We start from the raw sequence: 22,882 nt of genomic DNA, 5'->3' as shown, positions 1-22,882 counted from the left end.
ACCGTGGTGATAGGTGATTTGTTAGTTAGGACAGCGGACAGGAGGTTCTGTGGGCAAGAACAAGATTCCTAGATGATTTGTGGCCTCCTGGGTGCCAGGGTCCGGGATATCTCGGATCGAGACTGCAGTATTCTTAAATAGGAAGGTGAACAGCCAGAGGTCGTGGTCCATGTAGGTACCATTGACATGGGTAGGAAGTGTGACGAGGTTCTGCAAAGTGAGTTCAGGGAGTTAGGTGCTAAGTTAAAGGACAGGATCTCCAGGGTTGTGATCTCAGGATTGCTACCCATGCCACGTGCTAGTGAGGTTAGAAATAGGAAGATTATACAGTTTAACACATGGCTAAGGAGTTGCTGTAGGAGGGAGAGTATCGGATATTTGGATCATTGCATCTTACAACGGAAGTGGGACCTGTACAGAAGAGACAGTTTGAACCTGAACTGGAAGGGGACTAATATCCTAGCAGGAAGTTTTGATAGTGCTGTATGGGGAGGGGGTGTGGGGTTAAACTAGAGTTCTAGAGGGATGCGAACCAGAGTGCCAGAACAGATAAGGAAGAGGTTTGGAAACAGTTAAGACCTCGGATGGAGTCAGGAATCAAATGGTTGAGCATGGTGCCACTAATGTCCTGAGGATCGTAGGAAAGACAGATAAGAGGATATGGATTAACTTGGAATTATGATAGTGTAGCCATTGGTGAGATTTGGTTGCAGGAAGGGCAGGACTGGCAGCTCAGTATTCTGGGGTTTCACTATTTTCGATGCAACAGGGCAGAAGGAATGGCGTTACTGGTCAGAGAAAAAGGACAGACTGGAGAACTTGTCTACTGAGGCATTATGGGTGGAACTGAAGATTAAGAAAGGCATGACCATAGAACAGGGGCTATATTATAGGCCATGCAATGGTCCACTGGATTTAGACGGACAAATTAGTAGAGAGATTGCTGGCTGTTGCAAGAAACAAGATTGTTATAGCAGGTGATTTTAACTTTCCATATATTTACTAGGACTTCCACACTGTAAGAGGAGTAGATGGGATAGAGTTTGTCAAAAGTGTACATGAAAGCTTCCTTAATCAGTACATAGAAGTCCCAACGAGAGAGTGTGCAATACTTGATCTCCTGTTTGGGAATGAAACAGGGCAGATGACAGAAATTAGTGCAGGGGAACACTTTACATCGAGTGATCATAATGCTATTAGTTTCAGGGTAATTATGGAAAAAGATAGGTCTTGTCTGCGGGTTCAGATTCTAAATTGGAGAAAGGCCAATTTTGATACTGTCAGAAAAATGGATCTGGCAAGTGTGGATTGGGACGGGCTGTTTTTTGACAAAGGTGTAGGTAGGAAGAAATAGCAGGTATAGGCAGGTAGGAACAAGTGAGGTGCTATGGAGTATAAGAAATGCAAGAGGACATTCAAGAAAGAAATCAGGAGGGCTAAAAGGTGAAGGAGACTCCTAAGGGATTCTGCAGATATGTTAAGAGCAAAAGGATTGCAATAGTCAAAATTGTTCATCTGGAATATCAGAATGGTAATCTGTGCCAAAAGAGATGGGCAAGATCTTGAATGGGTTTTTTTGTATCTGTATTTTGGCAGGAGATAGACACAGACTATATAGAAGTAGGCAAAGTATATAGTGAGGCAAAGCAGCAGTGAGGTCATGGAACTTGTACAGATTTCAGAGGAGGTGGAGTTTGCTGTCTTGAGGCAAAATAGGGTGGATGAATCCCAGGGCTTGACAAGGTGTTCCCTTGGGCTCTGTGGGAGGAAAGTGCAGAAATTGCAAGGGATATTTAAATCATCCTTAGTGACAGATGAGGTACTGGAGAACTGGAGGATAGCTAATGTTTCTCTGTTTAAGAAAGGCTCTAAGAATAAACCAGAAACTATCGGTCATTGGGAAACTATTAGAAGCTATTCTGTGAGTATTTGGATAGGCCTGGACTGATTAGGGGTAGTCAGCATGACTTCTGCATGATGGGTTGTTTCTAACCAATCCCAACACTATATTCTATCTGCTACTACTTTGTCCATTCTCCTAATCTAAGTCTTTCTGCTTTTGCAACACTACCTGCCCCTCCACCTATCTTCATATTGTCTGCAAACTTGGCCACAAAGCCATCAATTCCGTCAACCAGATCATTGATATATAATCTAAAAAGAAATGGTCCCAACACAGACTCCTGCAGAACACCAGCAGTCACTGGCAGCCAACCAGCAGTCACTGGCAGCCAACCAGGAAAGGATCCCTTCATTCTCTTTGCCTCCTGCCAAAGAGCCAATGCTCTTTTTGTACTAGTATCTGTCCTGTAATAGGCCTTCTGAAAATGCAAGTATATAACGTACACCGATTCTCCTTCGTCTATCTTGGTTCTTATTTCCTCCAAGAATTCCAACAGGTTTGAAGGATTTGTCAGGCAAGATTTCCTGTTAAGGGAAGCAATGCTGACTTTGGCCTACTTTATCATTTGCCTCCCCAAGTATCCTGAAACCTCATGCTTCATATTCGACTCTAATGTCTTCCCAACCAGTGAGTTCAAACTAATTGGCCTATAATTTCCTTTCTTATAAGTCTCTCCCTTCTTGAAGACTGGAGTGACATTAGTAATTTTCCTGTCCTCCTGGAGCCATGTCTGAATCTAGTGATTCTTGGAAAATTTCTAATGCTTACACAATCTCTTCAGCTACCCCTTTCAGAACCCTGAGGCGTAGTCTGTCTTGTCCAGGTGACTTATCAGACCTTTCAGCTTCCCAAGCATCTTCACCATAGTGATAGCAACTATACTCACTTCTGCCCCCTGACACTCTTGAATTTCCAGCATACTTCTACTTTCTTCCACAGTGAAGACTAATGCATGATACTTATTCAGTTCATCCACCATTTCTTGTCCCCCCCCCATTACTGCATTCCGGCATCATTTTCCAGTGGTCCGATACCTACTCTTGCCTCTCTTTTACTCTATATATCTGAAAAAACCTTTGCTATCCTCATTGATCTTATTGGCTAGCTTGCCTTCTGTTACTTTTAAACAGTTCCTATTACTCTAACTTCCCACTAACCTTTGCTCCCTTAAATGCCCTGTCTTGTTTTTAAGTTGGTTTTGACGTCCCTTGACAGCCATCCTCCTAGCGGACTCGACCACAAGCTGCTCCATAAAACCATCTGTTTTGGGATCAAATTCTCTCTTGGGATCCAAAATCAGAACCAACCTGATTTTCCCAATCTACTTGCATATTGGATCACCCCCACCCCCCAAACCCCATGACTATCGTAACATTGCCATTTTGACATTCGCTTTCTTCCCCCCTCGTAACTCGTAACCCACATCCTGGCTACTGATCGGAGTCCTGTGAAAAGCTCCCAGTGGGGTCTTTTTACTTTTGCAGTTCTGTAACTATCCACAACTATTCTAAATCTTCTGATCTTGTGCCACCTGTTTCTATGGATTTGATTTCATTTTTTTAACCAACAGAGCCACAGCACTTCCTCTGCCTACCCCTCTGTCCTTTCGATACAATGTGTATCCTTTGATGTTAAGCTCCCAACTATAATTGTATTTCAGCTGTGACTCAGTGATGCCCACCATGTCATACCTGCCAATCTCTAACTGCACTACAAATTCATCTACTTTATTCAGTATATTGCATGCATTCAAATACAACGCCTTCAGTCCTGCATTCGTCATCCTCTCAATGTTGTCCCCATTTTACTGCAACTCATTCCACTGACTGCAGTTTTGCCCTAACATCTGCCAGTCCTTCCTGATAGTCTTGTTACACAGTGCCTCTGTTTGTATACCAGCTGCCCCATACTCAGCCCTATCACTCTGGTTTCCATCCCCCTGCCAAATTAGCTTAAACTCTCCCTAACAATTCTCAGCAAACAAACCTACAGGGATATTGGTCCCCCTCAGTTTCAGGTGTAAACAATCCCTTTTGTACAGCTCATACCTTTGGCAGAAGAGATCCCAGTGATCCATAAATCTAAAGTTCTGTCCCCTGAACCAGTTCCTCACCATGCATACATCTGCCAAATCATCCTATTCTTGCCTTCAGTGGCATAGGCAGCATTCCAGAGATTACTACACTAGAGGTTCTGCTTTTCAGCTTTATATCTTGCTCCTTAAGTTCTTTTTTCAGGACCTCCTCCTTTTTCCTGAATATGTCATTGATGCCAATATGTACCAGGACTCTTGGCTGTTCACCCTCCCCCTTTAGACTGTAGTGGAATCGATCTCAGATCCATGATCCTGGCACCTGGAAGGCAACATAACATTGGTATGTCTCTATATTGTCAACAGAATCTCCTATCTACTCTAACTATGGAATCCCTTGTCTCATCCTTATCTCTGCTTCAGTTCCCTTCTCTGCCTTCCCTTTGCCAAACTAGTGCCAGCGACCAAGACATGGTGGCCTCCCCCTGGTAGGTTGTTTTTTCCCCCTTCCAACAGTATCCAAAGTTATATACTTATTATTGAGGGGAACATCCACAGGGGTACTCTGCACTATCTGCCTATTTCCTTTCCCTCTCCTGACAGTCACCTAGGTACCTTCCTCCTGAAACTTAGAAGTGACCTGTAGCTCCAATCCATCACCTTGGTTTCCTGTGTGAACCAAAGGTCATTGACCTGCACTCCAGTTCTTTAACATGGTATCTCAGGAGCTGCAGCTTGGTGCACCTGGTATAAATGCTGTTATCTGGATGACTGGAGTTCTCCCAGAACTCCCACAACTCGCTCAAAAAACACAACACAGCCCCTGGAGTCACTCTTACTGCTCTAACTATGTACTAACAGACAAAGAATGAAAAAGAAGAACTTTACCAGATTTATACCTTGCCCAAGCATGTTCTCGCCAAAGCCTGATGAACCCAAGTCTCTCCATTCTAAAACTGGTCCACTCACAATAGCCTCTCTGCTTGTCCCTACCTTGTTTTTACTTGCACTTACCAATGAATCGTTCTTTAATTCGGTTGCCAGAAAATGCCAAAAGGCCACAGATGCTCCTTTTTAAATCTCATTCACAGAACTGTGAGTTGTCTCCTCTTTTGCTCCCAATTGGGCCACCGGAAAAATGGCAAAAGCCTGTAAACACTCCTTTTTAGAATCTCGCTCAGACCTGTGAGTTGTCTCCTCTCTCGCTCCAAATTTGATTAGGCTGCTGAGAAAATGGTCTAGATTAACTGGAAAAGTGGTAAAGGAATGGCAGATTGGACTTGTGCTAAGTGATGTTTCGGAAATTAAATCAGAGCAATACATACGCATTGAATTTCAGTGTTCTGTGGGGATTTATAACAGAAAGTGGCAACACAGGTAGAAAGGATGTTGAAGGTGTATGACAAACTTGTTTTTATTGGTCAAGATTCAAGGTGGTTTAATATCATTTCCAGTACACAATTGTAAGGAGAATGAAATAATTGTTACTTCGGATCCGATGCAGCCAAAAAAAAACACTAAAGATAAAGAACACAATTTTTTAAAAAATGCAATAAATATAAATACATAAGATAGCTTGTATACTTTTATTGTATGTCCCTAAAGTGATGCTAGGCTGTATATAAAGTCACTGATGTGAAATAGAAAAGTAGCGGTGGAGTTAATAGGTGGAAATGTTGATCAATCTTACTGCTTGGGGAAAGTAACTATTTTTGAGTCTGGTAGCCTTGGTGTGAATAGTATGTAGCCTCCTCCCTGATGGGAGTGAGACAAACAGTCCATGAGCAAGGTATGTGGGTGGATCTTACATGATGTTACTGGCACTTTCTGTGTGTATATATATCCTTGATGGCAGGTAGACTGGTGCCAGTGATGTGCTGGGCAGTTTTGACTACCCATTGGGATATTGAATACAGGGGTTAAGACATCGTGTTACAGTTGTTCAGGGTATTGGTGAGATCTCACTTGGAATATTGCATGCAGTTGCCATGCTTTAGGAATTAATTAAGTTAGAAAGGGTGCAAAGAAGATTCACAGAGAAGTTTCTAGGATTGGAGGGTTTCACATAAGGAGGGACAATAAAGGCTGGGACTGTTTTGCTGAAGTGAGGGATGGTGTTATGGAGGTTTATAAAATCATAAATAAGGAAAATGGTCGCACATTTTTCCCAGGTTAGGGGAGTCTAAAATTAGACGACGTAGGTTTGTGAGAGGGGAAAGCTCCAAATAGGATCCGAGGGGTAAGCTTTTCCACATTGAGGTACTGGTTAATGGAATGAGGTGGTAGCGGCAGATACAATTAAAATGTGTAAGAAGCATTTGGACAGGTTTATGAGAGAGGGGTCAAATGCAGGGGAAAGGGACCAGCTCAGCACCTTGGTTGACATGTTTCTGTACTGTTTAACGCTGATTCTACTTAGAATGCAGGAGAATGAAACTGTTTATCAAACTTGGCACTTGTAATATCTGATTTTAATTGTAGAGTACTGATGCACAATAACAAACAGGAATTCCATGTGTCATGTTCTGCAATTAGGATTGACAAACAAATTTGAAAGTACTGGTGTTCTTGTCTGCAAATCTGTTTTAATTGTAATTGTTTACCTTCAGTATCAGATCTCAAGGGGATAATTATCTCTTATGTTTTGTAAATAAATGTTTTAATGAGGAAGCTAATTAATTGTTATCCTGAAATTGGAATTTGTCCAGATTTTTTTTTCTGGTGAACCTTCTGTGTGATGTTTTTGAAATCTGCACGGCTAGCAATGTAATACAGTTTCATCCTCCAGTGAGAACTGATTCACCTTCAGTTTGTTGGATATTTTAAAAATTGTAATATCGTTGTATTTGAAAATAATGAGTTCCTTACGTATTTTGCAAATTAAACTTGAACTACTGTTTCCCTTTTAATTCACCAAATTTACGTTATGGAAACCGATGACCTTGGAATAATTTTTAAAGCAGCACAGTCATTATGAGATGTTAAAGAGCATGAGCACAAGTGTTCAGCATGCAGGTGGTGGGTTTATGGGCCTGTGCTCTATTGTTCTGTGACTATGATCCACATAAGTAAGTTTGTGAATTATTTGTTAAACAGAGGGTTGCTTTCCACATATTGTATTTTGTTTATAGAATGACCAGCTGTGTTCAGCAACAACACTTCTAAAAGGTTCTGATAACACTTGTTGAGGGAGTTCATCAGAATAGCCCCTGAGATTTTTGAAGCAATTAACTATTTTGAAATCTTAGCTGCTGCTAATAACAAATTTCGCAACACATGCCGGTGATAATAAACCTAATTCTGATAGTTTTGCTCAAGTTATATACCTGTCAGTAGATGCTCGGTTTATAGCTCACCTATGTAAATTGCCTCTGTCTATATAATTGTGTTTTCCATTTGTATCTGGAACAGCAACAAGTAAAACTCCAATAATGCTGCATACAGAGTACTCTGGGGCTAGACTTATTCTCATTGAAACCTATTGAATATTGAAAGGTTTAGGCAGAGTGGATGTGGAGAGGATATTGGGGGATTCTAGGACCAGAGGAGACAGCCTCTGAAAAGAGGGAAGTCCACTTAGAACAGATGAGGAGGAATTTCTTAGCCAAAAGGTGGTGAATCTGTGGAATTCATTGCCATGGACAGGTGTGGAGGAAAGTCATTGAGTAGATTTAAAGCAGAGGTTGATAGGTTCTTGGTTAGTCAGGGCGTCAGAGGTTATGGGAAGACAGGAGAATGGGGTTGAGATGGATAATCAGCCATGAAGGATTGGCAGATCACACACTGGTTCAGGTGGCCTACTTCTGCTCCTATGTCTTATGGTCTTATAGACTTGCATATTTTCCATATATTGGATATTATTAAAACCCCACTGTGCTTTAAGGTCACTTTTTTGGATATTACTCAGCGTTGTAACTTTTTTCCAGTGAACCAGGAAGTTTAAAGAATGTAAGGGAGCCGAGCTTCCAGGGAGTGAAGGAAATATTACATGTGAGCCAGATGCTGAACTAATGAGACCTGTGAAGACTAAGTAGATTATTGGAGCGTCACTGCATATTGAGTCTGCTGTCAGTGCCTTGTGTCCAGCCAGAAAGGTATCAGTCTATAACCCTCTTAAACCCACTCAAACACTTTAAAGGTATAAATGCAATAGCCTTGAGGTCATTGGTCTGAGATTTGGAGAACTTGTTCTAAATTATACCCAAATTGTGGTGCATTGGATCCAGAGTAACAATTATTTTGTTCTTCTTTACACTTGTGTACTGGAAATGACATTATGCAGTCTTGAATCTTGAACTGTTTTAACAGGTGATATTTTTGGCATATGTTTAAAGTGGAATGAGCAATACTTATTTTTCTTCATGGGTTTCCATGCAAACTTTAATGGGCAGTTTTTGCTAAAGCTTTATTGGGATATTCAGGTTCACAGTTCTGTAAGATGCTGAGTGTTGTCTTAGTGCTGTTTATTTGCTTAAGTCTTGGCAATTTGTCATTACAACTGAGGCTGTTGAGCAAATGTAGTTTATTTACAGTGCCTTGAAAGAGTATTCAGCTGCCACAACTATTTTCACATTTTGCTATCTCATTTTCTAAATTTATATTATATCAAAGTAAGATATTTCGAAGCTAATCTACAAATCATTATGCATTGTGTCAAATCAAAAGAAGAATTCCAAAACCTGTCAACAAATTACTAAAAATTAAGAAACAAAATTGAGGCTGAAAAAATATTCATCCCTTTTGTAATTACTACACTAACTTTCCTCAGGTGCAATGAACAACATTACCAACTCACCCAATTTGTTAATGTAGAAAATTGGAGCATCACTTGTTCTCAATGAATTCAGAAGAATAAATACCACCGCTCTCTATAAGGTCCAATAGTGTGGTAGCTTTTCAAAAGACCAAACCAAAATTAAGACAACAGAGCAATCAATGCAAGTCAGGAAAATGGTAATAGAGAAGCATAAATCTGGAGAAGGGCACAAGACCACATCAGAGACATTGAAGTGATAAGTTTCAAGACTGCTTCAGTGTGTAAAGATTAAACTTTGTACTGGTCCTAACTAAGAGTGTGAGTGCCTAGCTTCCCTGAGTTCAAGGAATTTTCACAGATTGTCAAGATAAATCTTCTGGAGACATAAGAGAAAGCAGTTGTTGGAACCTGGAACAAAAACAAGTTGGTAGAGGAACTCGGTGGGTCAGGTAGCATCTGTAGAGGAAAATGGATAGTCAGTGTTTTGGGTCAAGACTCTTCATCTGGACTGGAATAGATAAGTATCCTCCTGTCCAAGGAGAAGGAGCATGATTTGAATAGTAAACTGAAGAACAGTTAACCTCAGGATCTGATCCTCTGTTCTTATAGAACCAGATTATCAGAGCTGGACAACATTTACCTCTCAGCTTCACAGAGCTGTATACTTAAAGAATTCTTTCGACTCTCACTTTGTAGATTTGTCAAAATTATATTGGCAAATCTGTTGCAAATACTATTCCACCTTGAATGTGGGCAGAATATAGAGCGATATCACCATCTTTGTTTAGACAGCTCACAGTAAACATTTTGGTGATAAACCAATTATGAATGTGAAATATCCTCAGGAGGATCAATTCCATTAGTGTCAAAGGGCTTGAAAAGAGCCCCTTCAGCCCATCATTATCTGTACCAGCCATCAACTGCCTGTCTTAAACTGATTCTGTTTTCAGTGCTCACCCGGTGTCTGTCTTTCTCATGGTCTTTTGGTACTCATTTTTATAACAAAATAAATTTTATTCATAATAAAAAAAATTTTTAAGAATAAACCATTCAGTGTCTTTTCATTTTTACCTACATGGCCAAGGCTTTTGATACTGTTCTACTACACATTAATAACACTGGTGCTACTTCTGACATTCTGGGGTCGTGTACTAATGACTACAATAATTGAGGGGCTCCCTCCCTCTCCAGTAGGAGAAGAACCTTCCCCACCAAAGTACCATTAATGTAGGAAGTACATGCTGTCACTACTCTCCTCACTACATGAAGAATCAGAAAGGCTGAAACACCTCATTTCAATATTAATGAGTTTTGAAAATGAGAATGATATTGGACTACTCTGGATTAATTCTTGATGGTATCACAAAGAAAATGCTATCCAGTGCAAGGCTTCTCATTAATTGAGCAATATTGGAATTTATGTAAGTGTGTAAGCTATGCCATTTGTCAGAGTATTCGGGTAGGAGTGAGCTACACGGACCCTCAGCATGTTTTGCTGTTCTGTAATATCATGGCATGTCTGATCTTGGCCACACTTAGTCTGTTTCCTATAATCTGTGACTCTCCTAAAGTCAAAATGATAATGCTCCTGAATCAATTCACCTGTCCAGTCACCATAGCTCTCTGTAAAAGAGAGAATTCCAAAAATTCATAGCCCTCAGTGCCGCTTAATTTGGCAAAGCACCATTCTGACACTCTCACCTGTACTTGGTTCCCAAGGGAAAGCATTTTGGCATTTGCCTCTCAGAAGCTAGTTATTCAATAAAATCCCCTCCTCCTCCTAAACTCCACTATATGCACAGCCCGACCATCTCATGCAAGGAATTAATCCGTGGCCCTTCTCAAAACTCTTACTGATACAAGTATATCCTCCTAACACAAGACTGAAACTACACATTAGCCAAGAAATATTTTCATTATTGCCTTATACATTTGAAACAAGTTCATTGCAACTTCCCAGCAGAAGGCCAGCATTGTTCTGATATTATGGTGCTGAGTATTTCATTTTTTTTGTTTAAAATATTGTTTTAAAGTTAAGTCAATGCCAATCAAGTATTACAAGCTGACGCAACATGAGATTAGGAAGATTTGCATTTTTTAAAATGCTGTTCTCCATCTGGTTGAAATTAGCTATCAAACTTTAAAAGAACCTATTAATTTGTGGTCAGCAAGATATGACAAACAGCGACAAGGTCTTGATTACATAATCTGAACTAGTGATGCATTTCAGGGAATTGATTCTGTCTAGGTTACAGAAGGAGCCCCTTGCATACTGAAATCGTGCACAATCTCCCAAAAGCAGAATGAACTTCCTGTCTGAAGGATATGAGTTTGATAAATAAGCACACAATCCAAAGGGCACAAGTCCTTTGTATTTTCCTCTGTCACGCATGACAAGTCAATGCATTTAGCTCCTGTCAGTTTTGGCACTTTGTCATGACGGAATTGTTTCAAGAAAATCACTGAGATAAATTTTGTTGTGTGCTCTGCAAGCTTGGAATCTGTGGAAAGCGTAAACTGTAAAGTTGGTTTTATTCAAAGGTTGATTTCATTGGCTCTGCTTGTATTTGTCTGTAAAATTGCAACTGTTTATATTTGAAGAACTGATTACTCATTAGCAGTGTATTAAAGTTTTTAGATTCATTTTCAATTATTTAAATCTTAGAGGGGTTAGGTGCAAGGTTACATCTCACACTGCCTTTTTAAGTTCTGGTAGCAGAAACATGATTAAAACTCGGTATCCTGGTATATTGTACCTGTGTTTCCAAGTTTCTGTACTTCTATGATTAAATTTTATACAAAAAGTTACTAAAACTTTATCGATTGTACATGGCTGTAAAATGTTATAAGAAAGCATAGTCTTAGTACAGGAAGCAGTTACACCAGTGAGAGGGTTGAGATCTTAAAAGGGGGCAATTTACAAGTAGGAAAGAATTTCAAATGTGGAGCAGTTAAGCCAGATGTTGGTGTTGGTCACCCAGATAGGATCATACCTGAGATTTGATTGATACTATTTGGCATTTGGGATTTCAAGGAAAGTCGCTAGGAGTACTATTAGCAAACAGCAGGAATTCTGCAGATGCTGGAAATTCAAGCAACACACATCAAAGTTGCTGGTGAACGCAGCAGGCCAGGCAGCATCTGTAGGAAGAGGTGCAGTCGACGCTTCAGGCCGAGACCCTTCGTCAGGACTATTCGTCAGGACCCTTCGTCAGGAGTACTATTAGAATAATGGAGACTCTAGGTAAAAAGAGCATGAGTGAGGTTTCGGCGTAAAGGTAGGGTGGATGGGGTAGATATTACAACAGAAACCTGCCTTTATGTCTTTAACATGACAAAATGCTCCAAGATGATTGACTGTAGACTACAAAACAAGTGTTTTGGACATATGAAAAGCTACCATGAAAAAAGAATCAGAATCAGATTTAATATCACTTTCATATGTTGTGAAGATGTATTGTTTTGCAGCAGCAGTATATTGTAATACATAATAAAAACTATAAACTGCAAGTATATATAATAAAAAAGAAAAGTAAGTACTGCAAAAAGAGGGGAAAATACTGAGGTGGGACTCATGGGTTCATTGTCCATTCAGAAATCTGATAGTGGAGGAGAAGACGTCCTCCTGAAATATTGAGTGTGTGTCTACAGTCTCCTGTACCACCACCTTGATGGTAACAATGAGAAGAGGGCATGTCCTGGGTGATGGGGGTTGATGGATACCACCTTTTTGAGGTACTGCCTTTTGAAGATGTTCTGAATGCTGTGGAGGCTAGTGCCCATGATAGAGATTGCTGAGTTTGTAACTTTCTTCAGCTTTTTCCAATCCTATGCAGTGGCCCCTCCATACCAGACAGTGAACTACAAGTTAGAATGCTCTCCATGGTACATCTGTAGAATTTTGCAAGTGTTTTTGATGACATACCAGTTCTTCTCAAACTCCTAATGAAATATAGCTGATTTTGTGCCTTGCTTGTAATTGCATCAATATATTGGGGCCCAGGATAGATCCTCAGAGATGTTGACATCCAGGATCCTGAAAATGCTCCCCCTTTCCACTTCTGATCCCTCAATGTGGACTGGTATGTGTTCCTTTAACTTCCACTTATAAAGTCTACATCAATTCTTTGGTCTTACTGACATTGAGTACAGGGTTGTTGCTGCAACACCACTCAACCAGCTGATCTGTCTTGCTCCTGTACGCCTCTCGTCACCATCTGAAATTCTGCCAACAAAAGTTGTGTTGTCAGCAAATTTATAGATGGTGTTTGAGCTGTGCCTAGACACACAATTGATGGTGTAGAGAGAGTAGAGTAGTGGGCTAAGCAGGTATCCTTGAAGTGCATCGGTGTTGATTGTCAGCGAGGAGGAGATGTTATTTCTGATCTGCACAGACTGTGGTCTCTCAGTGAGGAAGTCAATTAATAAAATTCCTATCTCTACAGGATCACTGTCAGCTGGAGAATATACTTACCCATTCCAGTTTCTTCTATCAGGTAAGCATATATTTGTGTATTCTAAGAGATGTTAAAATTGCATAGATTAACATTATTGATTGGAGTGATATTTTTGTCATAGAATGTCAATGACGGAGCCTTTGCCTTTTATCATAATTTGTTTTTAGAGGAGACTGCTTAAATCTTATTGTCCTATTCCTGGGATAAGCATTTGTTCCCAACCCTGTTGCTTCTGTAGTTTTTCTTGTGTTTGATGCAGGTTGTTATTTTGATTGTATAAAACCCTAGCTGCATTTTCTGTGGATTTTTTCTTTCTATGTCTTTCTATATATGCACTTCATATACTGGGAATCCACTTTTGGATATTGCTTGTGGGAACTTACTGTAAAATAACTTTGTACTTAAATAAAGCTGATTGTCTTAACTTCATACAGCCATCTTGATTACCTCAATCTGCACTCATCCCATTTATGAACAAGACTATCTAATCATATGCTAACTCAGATTTTATTTTATAATGCCTTGAAAGGAGAGAAAAGAGAGCTGCATAGAACAGGACAATGTAGCACTGGAACATGCACCAACCGTGATACCCCTCTAAGCAATCTCATTTTCCTGCACATGTCCCATTTTCCTCTCTATTCCCTGCCTGTTCATGAGTCTGTCTAAACGTCTCTTCCTCCCCTAGCAGTGTGTGTTCTACACATTTAAATATGCACATATTTGAAGCAAAACTTGCCTCTCATATCTTTATCTCTGCTCCCTTGTATTGGACCTTTCTACCCTGGGGAAAAGGATTGACCATCTACCCCATCCATATGTTATAATTTTATATATATCTGTCAGACTGCTTCTGGCTGTTCAGGCTTGCCAAACTTCTCCATGTAGCTAGTTACTGTCCAATCATGGCACTATCCTGGTGATCGTGTCTTGGAGGCTCTCCAAAGCCTCCGCTTCCTCCCTGTATTGTGATGACTAGAATTGCACATAATACGGCAAATGTACCCTAACAAAAGTTTCATGCAGTACTTTTGTACTCAATGCCACAACTGATGAAAGCAAGCATGCTGTGTTCCTCCTTTACCATTCTATCTACTTCTGTTGGCACTTTCAGGGAGTTGTAGAATTGCACTCCAGGATCCTTCTGTACATCAGTGCAGTTAAGGATCTTGCCATTTACTGTATACTCTCCTCTTGCAATTTATCTCTCCAAATGCAGCTCCTCATAGTTTATCCAGATTAAACTTCATCTCCCATTTCTCCACCCAAATTTCCAACTGAACTCTACCTTGCTGTATCTTTCGATAACCATCTTTTGTGGTCACTATCCACAACTCCATCAATCTGCAAACTTGTTAGTCAGGCAAAATTTACTAATCTGATGAAATAATTTTAAGTTGCAAATCCTGCTGTAGTACAATAATTTGTATTATACAATAATTTATACTAAGGCAATGAAGTTTGTAAATAGTCTTTAAGAATCATTAACCTTTTGCCGATTTATAAATTTGAAGTTGCATGCAATTCTCATTTATTTTCTTCCCAGCTGATATTGGGAAAGGTTGGGTATCAGCTGTCTCACCATTTATGGGTAGCTGATACATGTGATTTTGATAATACTAATAGAAGCATCCCATCATTGCTCTTCCATATTTAGCCAATTAACAAAAATGTGAATTAACCAAAGCTGTTTTTTGACCTCTGCAAGTGTCTTAAAATAGGAAATTTATTTCATTCCTTTTTCTGTTCCTTCATCTTTCCAATCTAGAGTTAGGTTCTGCAGATAATTACTAATCTAGAGCAATAGTTACCACATTTTTAAGTATGTGGTATCTCCTTGAAAATATTGACTTGGGCATTCACTATTTGAACTTTTAACAAAATATTGTTCATTTCCCAAAAATTAATAGTGTCAGCACATCAAAAACCTTTATTATCGTACACTGTTGAAATTTTAGTGTTCGTTACAATATCCAACATCTGCCTGAAAGCTCAACAATATTTGCAAAATTATGAAGAGAGAATGATTCCAGTGATGAAGGTTTAAGTTATGTTGCATAAACCAAAGAAGTTTTGTTGTCCTCCTCAGAACAAATGAAAAGGCATCTGTTTAAATGTATTTGCAGTCATAGAATGTCTAGACAGTGGATAAAGAAATATTTTTCTCCATTGATGGAAGAGCCAAAAACTAGACAACCTAGAATGAAGGTGATTGGAAAAAGAACCAAAAGCAATTCTTGCAGAGAGCCAGCATGGATTCAGTTGACTGAATGGTCTCTTGTGTGGTAACCTTGGTGATTCTGAAAGACTGCTGAGATGAAGTACACTGTTATGCAAATGTCCAGATACATCAGCATTGTTTACAGGACGAGTTGGGCAGATAGAATTAAAGCAGAGATCATTTAAGATCTTGAGGTATGATATTAAATTGCAGAATTTAGGGTTCTAATAACAGCATGCTTTGGGAAGTGTTGCTGATCATCCATGCTTTGGAAATTGTGTTAGCAGAGCAGTCTAATTTTTTTTTGAAGATGATCACAAAATGTCAAGGAATGATTGACAGTTAGACCAAGTTAGGTTGGGATTGGATCATGTGTTTTTCTTTCCCTCACCAAAGATTAGTGTTCTGTAAATTCTGGCCAATTAATGTTCCAGATGTGACTGAACTACTTAGAGGTTGTCCATGTGTGTAGTCACTCAGCATTCACTATCCACAGAGATACTACGAATCTCCCAGCCTACTCCTTGTTCTCCCAGAATTCATTCTAGGCATTGCAGGGTGCAACATTGCAGCATTTTGGAGGAAAGTGTGTAATTATTATTACCCAGAATTAAAATCTAATGGTCAACCCAACAGTTTTGAACAGTCTTGTAAAAGTATCCGAGCAGTCTAATAGTGTCTGGTTGCTACAATCACATGGTGCACAGAGGATATTTTAGGGTTTCTGTAAAATGTGATTGGCATTCCCAATCAAACAGTGAGCACTCTACCCTCTATGAAAGTCTGACACCACAGTTACAAACACAATCTCTTCAAAAGCAATACACCAAGAATGAACCTGGGTTTGTAATTGATGTTCCAAGTCAAGCATAGAATAGAGAAGGAAAAGGCAAAAATTGCCTCCTGTAGACCTGTGTGCATCCTGCACCCCAGGATAGATAATGAAGTTAGACAGCAGAGAATGCTGCTCCCTCAAATCTCCAACTGCCCCACTCTCAGTCCTGACGTCTGGAACTATTGGGTGGAGTTTGTGCATTCTCCCTGTGGTAGCATGGGTTTTTCGTGGTTCTCTGCCCCTTACTCCCACATCCTGAAGTCAGGATGATTGGATGGTGAATCGACTACTGAAAATTACCTCCATTGCAGATGTGTTGTGGACTTAATGGCATTTGAAGGGGAACAGGTTACTATGGTATAAGTGTGGACTGGAATTGATGTATTACTCCAAGAGCTGGCGTAGACTTGATGACCAAGACCCAAATGTTATACAGCTTCAGGTACATCTTCACTGGGTGAAGTTACCTCTGCTCTACCTTAGTTGAAGCACATTTCCAGAAATACCCAACTGAGTAGAAAGTAAGCCAGTTGAGGATTCCAACAGGGGATATAAATTCTTGCTATACTGCATTTGCATGGCAGTTTGTGTAGCAAAGTTAATAAAATTATTTATTTGTTTTTTTTTATGACCTTAAAATACATTTAAAAAGGATTGTAGTAACTATGGTCGTTGACTATGACGGAATTACAACCACTTAATTTGTGTATGTTTTCTTCCAAAGCTACGATACCTACTTCATTTGAAGGTCCCTTTGGGAAGATAAGCTATCGCATCAGGGCTACAATAGAAACTGCACGATTCTCTAAAGATTATAGAACTGAGAAGGTGTTTTACGTTCTTAATCTGCTCAATCTGAATGAGATCAATGATATTGAGGTAATTTGATGGTTTGAACATACTTGCATATATTGCATTTAATTTGTATACTGCTAAGTGAAAATGTATTCCTGTAGTCATTATTGTTCCATGGAGTGCAAGTTTTCTGCCTGGAAGGTCTATAAACCGTACACATATGGGCAGGGCATAATAACTTTTTAATGTAAACTAAAGTGAAACAAAGACTCTGATAACCATCCTAACTATAAGAAAGAATTGTTCCAATTACAAAAGGCATTGATTCTGCACCATGTCCTTAAGGCTTAGTGGGTGTTAGATTAAAATTACATATTTAAAGTTTTCCCAATGTCACCTCTGATTTTCTACTCTTTGCCCCACCCACGCCTGGAATATTTTAATGTTTTGATGGAGCTGATTGGGCCACATATCACAGCAGCAACATCTAGATCTTATTTACCTTATCAGTCTATGACTGGACGGTGAAGATTATGCTGGGCAGTTATTGGAGTGTGTAAGGGTTGAGCTCAGTATGTATCTTAACATCTCATGGAATACCAGCCTTTCTGTTTTTTTTTTAACCTTTGTTATGACAATTATAATGTACCTGTAAGGAGTTAATTTGATTCAAGTTTTTCATTGTGCAAAGTAATATTGCTACTGTAAAAAGGAATCTAGAGCAGGTTGACTGTGAGCAGCAACCTGATTTAAAGCTAAAGGGTTTGGCTTTAGTCTCTGTAGAAACTGTGAAAGCTGTAACCACTGGCTTGTTCAATTTGGTCTGGGGAATTGTGTATCGTAAAATCAAGCAAAGCTTTTGGTGTAGTCTTCGGAGAATTGCTGTTTGAAGTGCTAATCATTGCTCCAGTTATTAGAGTTGGAGAGTCATAGAGTAGTAGAGCTTCATAAGTAGCAGACGTGAGACTTGCCCAGTCCTCCGACCCATTATGTCCGTGTTAACCTTCTTTGCTCACCTAGAATAATCCCATTTGCCTGGAGTACATCCATGTCCTTCTATCCGTTGCCTATCCAGTACTGTACCTGTCTAAATGATAGGTTATAGAGAGAGCTGGTGGATGAATGCTTTTCTGCACTGTAATCCATAGCAAGTGATATTTACTATAGCGGTTGCTGCTCATAATATGTACAATGAACTTGAATGAGAATGTCTGGGGTATGGTTAGTAAGTATGCAAATACATTAATAATTGGTGGAATCATAAATAACGAGGTTTTCTAAGGATGTAGTGGGATGTACATAGATCTGCTGGAAAGCTGGATGAAATAGTGACAATTGAATTCAGTTAAATGTAAAGTTAATACGTTTTGGATGGTCAACTTATGGTTGGACACATGGTGTAAATTGAGGGGATGTTAGAGTGGCGTAAGACATTTTTATATGTGTGCCTCTGTAGGCCAAAACATTGAGTGTAAGAGTCAGGATGCTATGTTGCAGTTGTACAAAATGCTGTTTGGGCTGCACTTGGAGCAGTATAATTGGAGTAGTAGCGGTTCCAATCACACATGACAGGAGGTAGTAGCATTCGAGGTTAACCAGAATCTGCCTGGAATGGAAGGCTGTGGTTACAAGGAGATACTGAATCGAGGATAGAAATACAAGGCACAGGTTTAAGAGAGGAAATTTTTTTTAAGGAGATCTGAGGGGAACGTTCTTTGACACAGAGGATGATGGTTATCTGGACCAAAAGATTGAAGAGGTAGCAGAGGCAAATGCTACTACAATATTTAAAAGGCAGTTAGACAGGTAGTCGGCGTACCTGACGCCGGCCCCTTTGGCCTGAGTCGACGTAGTAGTAGTGGACAGGTACTTGAATTGGAAAGGTGTAGAGGGATACAGGCATAATTGAGCAAATTGGATTAGCATAGCTAGGCATATTAGTTGATGTGCACAAGGTCACTGTAGGAGGAGCTATAGGGACTTATTTCTGCACTGTATGTTTCTATAATTCTATGAAGTGATTGAATTGTACTGCTGTACCAACTCTGCCAGTCAGATCCAGATAGCAACCACACCGTGTGTAGAAAGCTTTGCCTCCAAATTTACTTTAAAACTCCTTCCTCACACCTTAAACCTACACACTTTTGTTCTTGATACCATTGAAAAAAGATTAACTATCCAACCTATTGATGCCTACACGTTTCTTTGTATAATGCGGTGACCAGAACTGTACATAATACTCCATATGTGTCCTCACCAGGTTTATAGAGCTGCAACATAACTTGCCAACCTTTAGTTTAAATGTTCGGACCAATGAAAGCAAGTATACGTATGCCTTCTTAACCACCCAATCCATTTGTGTTGACACTTTCAGGGAGTTACTCCCCAAGATCCTGCTGTATATCAGTGCTCTTCAGGGACTTCCCATTTACTTTGCTCTTGTATTTGACTTCCCCAAGTCAAATGTAAGAAGATTGTTGCATTCTAACCAAGTACTCCTCACACCTGTCTGGATTAAACTCCGTCTGCCACTTCTGCACACCTATCTCCATCTGATCAATATCCTGTTCTGTCTTTCCACAGCACTGCCAATTTTTCATCTGCTAACTTACTAACTAGTCTACCTGTGTTTCAACAGAGATCCCAGCACTGAACCTTACAGAACACCACTGGTAGCTGACTTCCAATCAGAATAGCACCTCCCCACCACTACCCTCTCTACAATGACAAGACAATTTTGAATCCAATCTATCAAGTCTCTGTAGATACCATGAAACTTAATCTTGCAGGTCGGCTTACCATGAAGGACTTTTTCAAATGCTTTACTGAAGTCCATGATTTACCATGGAAACTACACCTACTGCCTTGCCTTATTCAATTATCTGTCACCTTAAAAAAAGGCTCATTTGTCAAAAAAGGCTCAGTCAAGTTTGTGAGACGTGATTTACCCTGAATAAAGGCGTGATGACAAACCCTAATAAGTTTGTCAATCCGATCCCTAAAAATCTTAAATAATTTCCCTACTGCTGATGTAAGATATACTGGCCTATAAATACCTGGACAACACACAAAATGCTAGAGCTCAGCAGGTCAAGCAGAATATGGAGAGGATCAGTCAACTGTTTATTCCTCCAAGCATTTTGTGTTGCTCAAGACTTCCTGCATCTGCAAAATCTCTTGTATCTCTAATTTCCTGTGTTGTCCCTGTTACCTTTCTTAGACGAAACAGTGATGGTTATTCTCTTCAACTCTCTGGGACCGTGTCTGTGGCAAGAAGGCCTCAGAGAGCCTGCCTGAACCTGGGATAAATGCCATCAGGCTCTGAGAACTTGGCCACCTTAATATTCATAGAGACCCAATGTACAGTAGCATAGTGATTAGCATAATGCTATTACGGTGCCTGCGACCTGCTTTCAGTTCCCGTTGCTGTCTGTATGTTCTGCCCATGACCACTTGAGTTTATTCCAGGTGCTCTGGTATCCTCCAACATTCCGAAGATGTATAGGTTAGTCGGTTAATTGGTCACATGGGTGCAGTTGGGTGGCATGGACTTGTTGGGCCAGAAGGGCCTGTTAACATGCTGTATTGCTAAATTACAATTCTCTCCTTCTACCCTGTACTACCTCACTATTCTCCATGTCCTTCTCTTTAGTGAATATTGATATGAAGTGCATGTTTTGTTGCTCTAGCATTTCCTCTGACTGCAGGCATATCTCTCCTCCTTTGTCCTTAACATCACAAGGTGTGGCAGGAGAGAGGCAACATTTTGCTGGCAGCTAACGACAATGCAATTGCATACTTGAGATCTGACCTTTTAAACCTGAAAATTGCTGTGAAAACTTCCAGTAAGTAATGCGCTTTTCAGCAATTGTGTGAACCTTTGGACAGAGCCAGCAGACTTGAGCAGAACAGACCTTTTAGAAGGTGAGCACAGAAGTTGGAAACATTGGGGAGACCTCCACTGTGCCAGAAAACGTGGTTGCCAGGTAGGGCTTCAGGTCAGACTGAAGCCCAGGGTCTTATGACCCTCTCCCCACCCCCACCCCCACCCCCAGCATCCTCCTGACTAATGTGTAGTCATTAGAAAACCTCCACATGATGGTGACATCATGTAAGGGACAAAGCTGCAGTTTCTGCTTTATAATAAACTTGTCATGGTGAATGGACATGGTGGTCCTGTCTCATTTTGCTCATCCCAAACTAGGAACACCTGGCAGTGAAATACTGTCCATTCTACCTTCTGCAAGAATTCCTCACCATCATCCTGACTGCAGTCTATATCTCACCTCAAGCCAGCACGTGAAAAATGGAGTGCTGTTATCAACAAGAACAAACGGCATACCCTGATGCTTATCACATTGTTGTGGGAGACTTTAATCAGGCTAACCTGAAGTTTCTGCCTAACTGCTATCAACACAACACCTACAACATTGAAGGATCCAACACACTTGACCGCTGCATCAGTGGTGCCTATCTTGCTTACCTTGCTGTGCCCCTCCTGCCTGCATACAGACAGAGACTGAAGAGCACAGCGCCGATGAGGAGGACTGCAGAGAGTTGGATACAGAGGTGGAAGAGTGAACTTGGGACTTCAAGTCAGTGGACTGGACCATGTTCAAGGAAGGATTTGACACCTGACTTAAATGAACTATCCACATTTGTCATCGACTTCGTAAGGTCATGCATTAACAAGTGTGTACCAACACAAAAATTTAGAGTCCATGAATCAAAAGCTCTGGATGAATGAGGAGATTCATAATTGGCTAAGGGCTGGATATGTGGCATTTAGGGCTGGTCATATAAGAACTCCAGGTATCACCTCTGGATGGTCATTGCAAATGCAAAGAGGCAATTTCGAACAAAGTTGGAATCTCAGACACTCAACGGCTCTGATAGGGCTTGCCCAATATTACTTCTGAGATTGGTTAGCATAAGTGGAGATAACCCATCTCTCCCGGATGAGCTCAGTGCCTCCTTTGATAAGCGCTGTGACACACCCACACATGAGTCCCCACATCTCCAGATGACCCTATATCTCAGTATTTGTGGCTTATGTTTAGCATCCTTCAGGAGGGGGAATCCACGAAAGGCGTCTGGACAAGACAGTTTACCGGGCTGACGACTTAAAGATCTGTGCAGACCAACTGACTGCAGTATTTGTACATAAAGTTGACCTCTAGCTTTTACTGTCTACGGTTCTCATCTGCTTCAAAAAGGTATCTTGTACCAGTGCCCAAGAAGAATGTGGTGAACATCGACTACCATCCGGCAACTATCATGTCAACAATGATCAAGTGCTTCGAGAGGTTGGTTGTGGTGTGAGTCAGTTCCTGTCTCGGATTACCTGGATCTGTTCCAATTTGCCTCCTGCCACAACAGGTTAACAGCAGATATCATTTCTCTGGCTTTTCACTTTGCTGTGGACCATCTGGGCAACAACAACTCGTCAATTGCAGCTGAGCATTCAACATAGTCATCCCATTCAAACTCAACATGCTTCAAGACCTGGGCCTCTGTACCTCAACTCTGTAACTGGATCCTCAACTTCCTCATTGGCAGACCTCAATCGGAATGGATGAATGGTAACATCTCCTTGAAGACCATCGGTACAGGTGTACCTGGAGTCTACATGCTTAGTCCCGTGCTCTCCAATCTATACACACATAAGTCCAGCTCCAATGCCATATACGAGTTTGCTGACAATGGCGCTGTTGGCAGAATTACGGAAGGTGATGTGTCAGGTAACTCGAGCGAGAGAGGTCACCTGGTGAGTGGTGCTGCATGTCAGAAAAACTAAAGAGCTGATTATTGACTTCAGGGAGGGGAAGGAGGGTCAATATGTTCTGGTCTATATTGGTGGCTCAGTGGTGGAGTCAGCAACAT

The 22,882-nt window shown here is 40.5% G+C and overlaps 1 protein-coding gene across 3 annotated transcripts in view; it reads left to right on the top strand.

The window, feature by feature from the left end:
* Positions 1-22,882, top strand: part of LOC140186426 (arrestin domain-containing protein 1-like) — a 76,823-nt gene that overhangs the window by 31,726 nt on the left and 22,215 nt on the right. For all 3 annotated transcript variants that reach the window (XR_011882866.1, XR_011882865.1, XM_072240697.1), the window contains exons 3-4: positions 13,137-13,187; positions 16,929-17,083. Coding sequence is in view for 1 of the 3 variants with exons in the window: in XM_072240697.1 (XP_072096798.1) it covers positions 13,137-13,187; positions 16,929-17,083 (206 nt within the window). In the remaining 2 variants the exon portion in view is untranslated. The remainder of the gene's footprint in view (positions 1-13,136; positions 13,188-16,928; positions 17,084-22,882) is intronic.

The sequence above is a fragment of the Mobula birostris genome, chromosome 22 (assembly GCF_030028105.1).
Source record: "Mobula birostris isolate sMobBir1 chromosome 22, sMobBir1.hap1, whole genome shotgun sequence".
NCBI classification, from domain to species: domain Eukaryota; kingdom Metazoa; phylum Chordata; class Chondrichthyes; order Myliobatiformes; family Myliobatidae; genus Mobula; species Mobula birostris.
This window is presented reverse-complemented; position numbering and strand designations above follow the sequence as displayed.